Source organism: Phoenix dactylifera, unplaced genomic scaffold, assembly GCF_009389715.1.
Source record: "Phoenix dactylifera cultivar Barhee BC4 unplaced genomic scaffold, palm_55x_up_171113_PBpolish2nd_filt_p 001429F, whole genome shotgun sequence".
Lineage (NCBI taxonomy): Eukaryota > Viridiplantae > Streptophyta > Magnoliopsida > Arecales > Arecaceae > Phoenix > Phoenix dactylifera.
The window spans coordinates 35,493-41,373 of NW_024068751.1; the positions used below are offsets into that span (position 1 = coordinate 35,493).

Consider the following 5,881-nt stretch of genomic DNA (forward strand, 5'->3'; position numbering starts at 1 on the left):
CTTCGTTGGTTGGAGAAGGCGTGGCCGGCTGGGAAGAAGAACCGGCGTGCTTCGTTGGTTGGAGAAGGCATGGCCGGCTGGGAAGAAGAACCGGCGTCGATGGAGTTGGCTTCGGTCGCCTCTTCGTCTTCTTCGGCTGGAGCTGGGAGATGAGTACGGCGCTTACGGGACAAAACAGGGGAGCTGACGGTTTTGTGAAGGAACCGGTCTTTATGACATGGACCGGCTGGCTGGTAGTTCTTTTGGGCTGGTTTATTTTGAATGTGGACTCTATTATGACATGGACTCAATACTACTTAGGCTGGACCGACATTGACTTGACTCAACGATTACTTGAACTGGACTTGAATTGGATTGGACCAACTCAACATTACTTGACTGGACTTAACTCAACATTACTTGATTTAAATAAATAACTAGAGAAAATAAAAAAATAAAAAAAAACTGGACGACACAAGAAATGTGGACTAGCAGTCAAGCCATAGTGATGCTGGCTCATTGGTGTCCCCACCAATTCTCCCGGACTGGAGAAAATTCAACTCCGTTGAAGGAAGTTGTTTCTGGCTCTGATAGTGCTCAAGAATGTCTGGATCAATCTGCTGCAGTTCCTCTCGGGTTATCCATGTGTCATCAGACTCTGGCCGACCGTGCCAACGAACTAGGTATCTCTGGTAGCCTTTCCTCCTAGTAGAAATAATTTGCTCGTCCAGGATCTTCTCAATGCGATCGTGTTTCTTGGAAAATTTTGGCCGTGGACACTCAGGTATGGGTTCACTCTCAAAGAAGGGATTAGGCTCAAATGGCTCACTGGGTATCGTTATTGGCTTTTTATACTTAACCAAATCAGAGATATTAAAGGTAGAACTAATGCCAAAATCTGGTGGTAAATCTACCACAAATGCATTTGATCCAATCTTCTTTAAAATTTTAAAAGGACCTGCTCCTCGTGCATGCAATTTCTTAACAGTTCCAGAAGGAAATCGTTCTGGTCTAATTCGTATCATAACATAATCACCTTCAGCTAAATCAGATGTCCGGCGATGTGAATCTGCTAATTGTTTATAAATTTGATTGCTGATATTTAATTTTTTTATAATATCTTTATGCAGATCCCTAATATGTTGTGCAAATGACTCAGCTGACTCAGATGTCCTGGAATGCATGGGTAATGGAATGAGATCAACAGGTTTTCTAGGGTGTTGACCGTAAACAACCTCAAATGGACTCATGCCAATGGTTCTATTGACGGAACTATTATATGCGAATTCGGCTCGAGGTAGTAAAAGATCCCAAGTTTTCATATTTTCACCTACTAAACACCGAAGTAAATTACCCAAACTTCTATTTACAACTTCGGTTTGACCGTCAGTCTGAGGATGATATGCAGATGAAAATTTTAACTTTGTCCCCATTAGATGCCATAAAGTTTTCCAGAAATAACTGACAAACTTGACATCTCGGTCTGATACAATGGATTCGGGTAACCCATGTAGACGAACGATTTCGTTAAAATATATCCGGGCAACTTGAGAAGCATCGAAGGTTTTGGAACAGGGCAGGAAATGAGCCATTTTCGAAAATCTGTCTACAACCACAAAGATGGAGTCATGTCCCTTGGCAGTCCGTGGTAATCCTAGAATAAAATCCATACTGACATCTTTCCAGGGATATTCAGGTATTGGAAGTGGAGTGTATAATCCCGTATTCTGTCTTTGCTGTTTGGCAACAGCACAGATTCGACACTGAGCCACAATTTTGGCAACGTCGCGCTTCAAACTGGGCCAGTAGAATTGACGCTCTACGGCTTCAATAGTTTTGGCCTTCCCAAAATGACCAGACAATCCCCCAGCGTGTAATTCCCAAATTAAAAAATCTCGAACAGACGTATGCGGGACACATAATTTATTATTCAGGAAAAGGTACCCCTCTTGTAGGGAATACTTATCTATCTCTTTCGAAGTTCCTTGTTGGAGTGCAGACATGATTTTTCCAAAATCAGGACAGTTATCATATTCTTCTTTTAATTTTTCAAATCCAGTGACTTGAATACTGACTACTGACAACAGGTTTGCCTTTCGAGATAACGCGTCAGCAGCTCGATTATCTACACCGGAACGATGTTTTAATACAAAAGTGTATGATTATAAAAATTCAACCCATTTGCCATGTCTAGGATTTAATTTCTTTTGTGAACTAAGGAATCTGAGGGCTTCATGGTCTGAATATAAAATGAATTCTTGTGGTAGTAGGTAGTGCCTCCAGAATTTAAGAGTTTGAATTATGGCATAAAATTCCTTATCGTAGGTGGAGTATTTGCGCCTGGTTTCATTTAGTTTTTCACTAAAATAGGCAACAGGGTGTTTGTCTTGACTTAGGACTCCACCAATTCCTACACCTGATGCGTCACATGCGACTTCAAAGACTTTAGAAAAATCAGGAAGTCGTAACACAGGTGCACTGGTCATTAAAGTCTTTATCTCCTCAAAAGCGCGATTACCAGCCTTAGTCCACTCAAAGGCTCCCTTACGAATACAATCTGTAATTGGTGCCATGATTGTGCTGAATCCTTTAATAAATCTACGGTAAAAGGTGGCTAACCCATGAAAACTTCTTACTTCATGCACATTCTGGGGTGCGGGCCAATTCTTGATTGCACTCACCTTTTCAGGATCCACAGATAGTCCATCTGGAGTCACAACAAATCCTAAGAATGTAACACGTGTCGTCATAAACTCACATTTCTTAAGGTTGATAAATAGGCTTTCGGATCTAAGCGTCTGAAAAACTTGCCGGAGGTGGTCTAGATGTTCCTCCTTTGTTTTACTGTAAATGAGGATGTCGTCAAAGTAGACGACAACAAATGTTCCCATGAAAGGTCGTAGTACTTGAGTCATTAGTCTCATGAAAGTGCTGGGAGCATTTGACAGACCGAATGGCATTACTAACCATTCATATAGTCCATCCTTTGTTTTAAATGCGGTCTTCCACTCGTCTCCTGGTCTGATTCTAACCTGATGGTAACCACTTTTAAGATCAATTTTAGAAAATATATTCGATCCAGAGATCATATCTAGCATATCGTCTAGTCGGGGAATCGGAAATCGATATCGTATTGTGATCTTGTTAATTGCCCGACTATCAATACATATTCTCCAAGTTCCATCTTTTTTTGGAGTTAAAAGGGCAGGTACGGCACATGGGCTTAAACTCTCCCTAATGAATCCTTTTCTTAGGAGTTCTTCGACTTGACGTTTCAACTCGGCATGTTCGGTAGGGTTGAGCCGATAGTGAGGGGCATTTGGTAGGGTCGCTCCTGGGACTAGGTCTATTGCGTGTTGTATGTTCCTCATAGGTGGTAGTTGATCAGGAAGTTCCTCTGGGATGATTTCCTCAAATTCTTTAAGAAGACTAGTCATTTCTTCTGGAATTGGGCTTGTTTCTTTTAGACTAACTTCTTTAACAGCTAAAACCCACACAGAAGGGCTTTCTTTGATGTCTCTTTCTAGTTCTTTTGCGTTGATCAAGTGTAATTCCTTGGGTTGTTCTTCCTCTTTTGGTTTTATTGAGTTACTATCCTTTGGCTTTTTTGGTGGTGAAGGGTATAGTGTGATTTTCTTGCCTTTGTGCGTGAATGAACAAGTATTTGTTCGACCAAAAAGCGCGGCATCTTGATCGAATAACCAAGGTCGTCCTAAGATAATGCTTCCGACGTCCATAGGAAGAACGTCGCACCAAATTTCTTCCTGGTAGGATTGAAACTTAATGGGTACCTTGCAACGGTATCTAACAGGTATGGATGAAGTGTCTAGCCAGGCGACCTTGTAGGGACTGGGGTGGTCGACGGGTGTAAGTCCAAGCTTGGAAATCATATCAGTGGAAACTGCGTTGATGCAACTTCCACTGTCAATGATAATTTTACAGACCTTGTTCCCATTGTTTATATAGGTGTGAAAAATTGTAGTTTGTCGCCAATCTTCACATTCCTTTGGTTGAGTCAGGGTACATCTTAGTACGTTTATCCTAACTTCAGGTTCAGTTTCTTCAGTGAAATTTGGTTCATCGAATCCCTCGGCTAGTTCAGGATCAGCTATGTGAATTTCTTCGTCTTCTACAGTTTCCCCAGGGTGTTCCTCTTCGATCTCTCCAATATGTAGGGCACGAGAAGGGCACTGGTTTGCAAAATGTCCAATTCCATGACAGTTGAAACATCTACCCCTTGAGCTACCCTCCCTACGTCCTTCATTCAGGGTGCCTTTGCCTCGGTCTTCTTTCCTGGGTGGAGGAGCAACTAATGGAGGTCTAGTGGTTGAGGTTGGATTTGGATTAGTTCTGGGGACTTGGTGTGGTTCGGGTCTAGGACCTAGTATACTCGAAGTTCTAGGTTCACTGGGTCGAGTGATTGGCATTCTTTGGAATCTCTCATAATCCTGCGCTAATTGATATGCCTGCTCTAGACTATAGACCTCTCGCATGAAAAGCTCTCGTTGGATGTCATTTCTTAACCCGGCACGAAATCGGGAAAGGGTGACAGAGGGATCCTCATTGACATGACATCGCATGAGATACTCATCAAACTTGGCGATGTAGTCAGTGACGGATTTGTTTCCCTGGGTCAAGGTCTGCCATTGATCAAGGAGGCGTTGTTGATAGGAAGTAGGTAGGTATTTCTCCCTGAGTTTATCCTTCATTTCATCCCAGGTTCGGATGGGTTCCTGTCTCCTATGTAAAATTAGACGTTCCACATTCTGCCAATAATATTTGGCTTGACCGAGAAGCCTCATTTTTGCAAATCGAATTTTACGCTCTTCAGACATGTCGTACCATTCGAAATAATGATTCATATCTGACTCCCAGTCAAGATACTCATGAGGATCCATGCGGCCTACGAAACTGGGTGCCTCAACCCTGACACTTCGAAGTATACGGTCATCGATGTCACGGTGATCATTAAGAGGTTGATTTATAGGATCACGACCTCTTTCATTGTGATGGGGCCTTTCTCTGGGATAGTCATCTAGTGGACGATTGTGATTTCTGTCAAAGTTTTGCCTATTCCTGGGATAGTCATTGACATGTTGGTGGTTCCGATCAAAGAGTGGGTGATCAATTCTTTCTCTTGGGTTATTGGCTAGGGAAGGGCTACCCCTATCTTGGTATTCTTCTAAGGCATCAACTCGGGTACATAACCTTCCTAGCTTCTCATTAATTTCTCTAAGGATTGAGCTGATGTCAGGGTCCATCCCACGACTGGACTCAGGCTCGTCTGGTTGATAACTAGTTCCGGATCTGGTAGTCATGGAGTTTGGGTAGCTTTTCTTTGAAAATTTTATTATTTTTTTTTTCTTTACACAAACACCCTAATACAATAAAACAAAAACATGCATCACCCAACAATTTCTAAGGTTTTCCTAAAAAATTCGAGACAGCTCCTAACTGGGTTGAAGGGTACACTTAAGCCTCCAATCCGGTCTAATAACCTAGTCGACCAGGTAAGCTCCCAGGTAAGTGGAGGGGTCACGTTGCATGTAGCAAAGGTCCCACTTAAAACCCACTTTCCTCGAACAGAAACTGTCTCTCTTTAATCACTTAAAGGGACAAAGCTTGCCTAGACATCGACCGGATCATAGAGCGAAATTGGTGCAACTTTCAGTGGTCTTCGTCCTATTGAGCTCGATTATCCTTAGGGGCCAACGTCTAGTTGATTTTAATTAGGCTTAGGAGATTTATGCACGGGGATGATTTTTGGGCTAAGGACGAGTGATGAAATCCCGACCTTATCTTGTTAATGGGTTCAGCCCTTAGATTATTTTATGCAAATGCTTATATGCAACAATCAAGAAAATTTTTTTTATCATTTTATGTCATGTCATTAAATTGTATG

General features: G+C 42.2%; 1 protein-coding gene across 1 annotated transcript; it reads right to left on the minus strand.

The window, feature by feature from the left end:
* Positions 1-1,411: 1,411 nt before the first annotated feature.
* LOC120108609 lies at positions 1,412-5,240 on the minus strand. The gene is made up of 2 exons (XM_039122269.1): positions 2,661-5,240; positions 1,412-1,585 (listed from the first exon to the last, which is right to left on the minus strand). The coding sequence occupies exons 1-2, from the start codon at positions 5,238-5,240 to the stop codon at positions 1,412-1,414; spliced, it is 2,754 nt and encodes a 917-aa protein (XP_038978197.1).
* Positions 5,241-5,881: the final 641 nt, after the last annotated feature.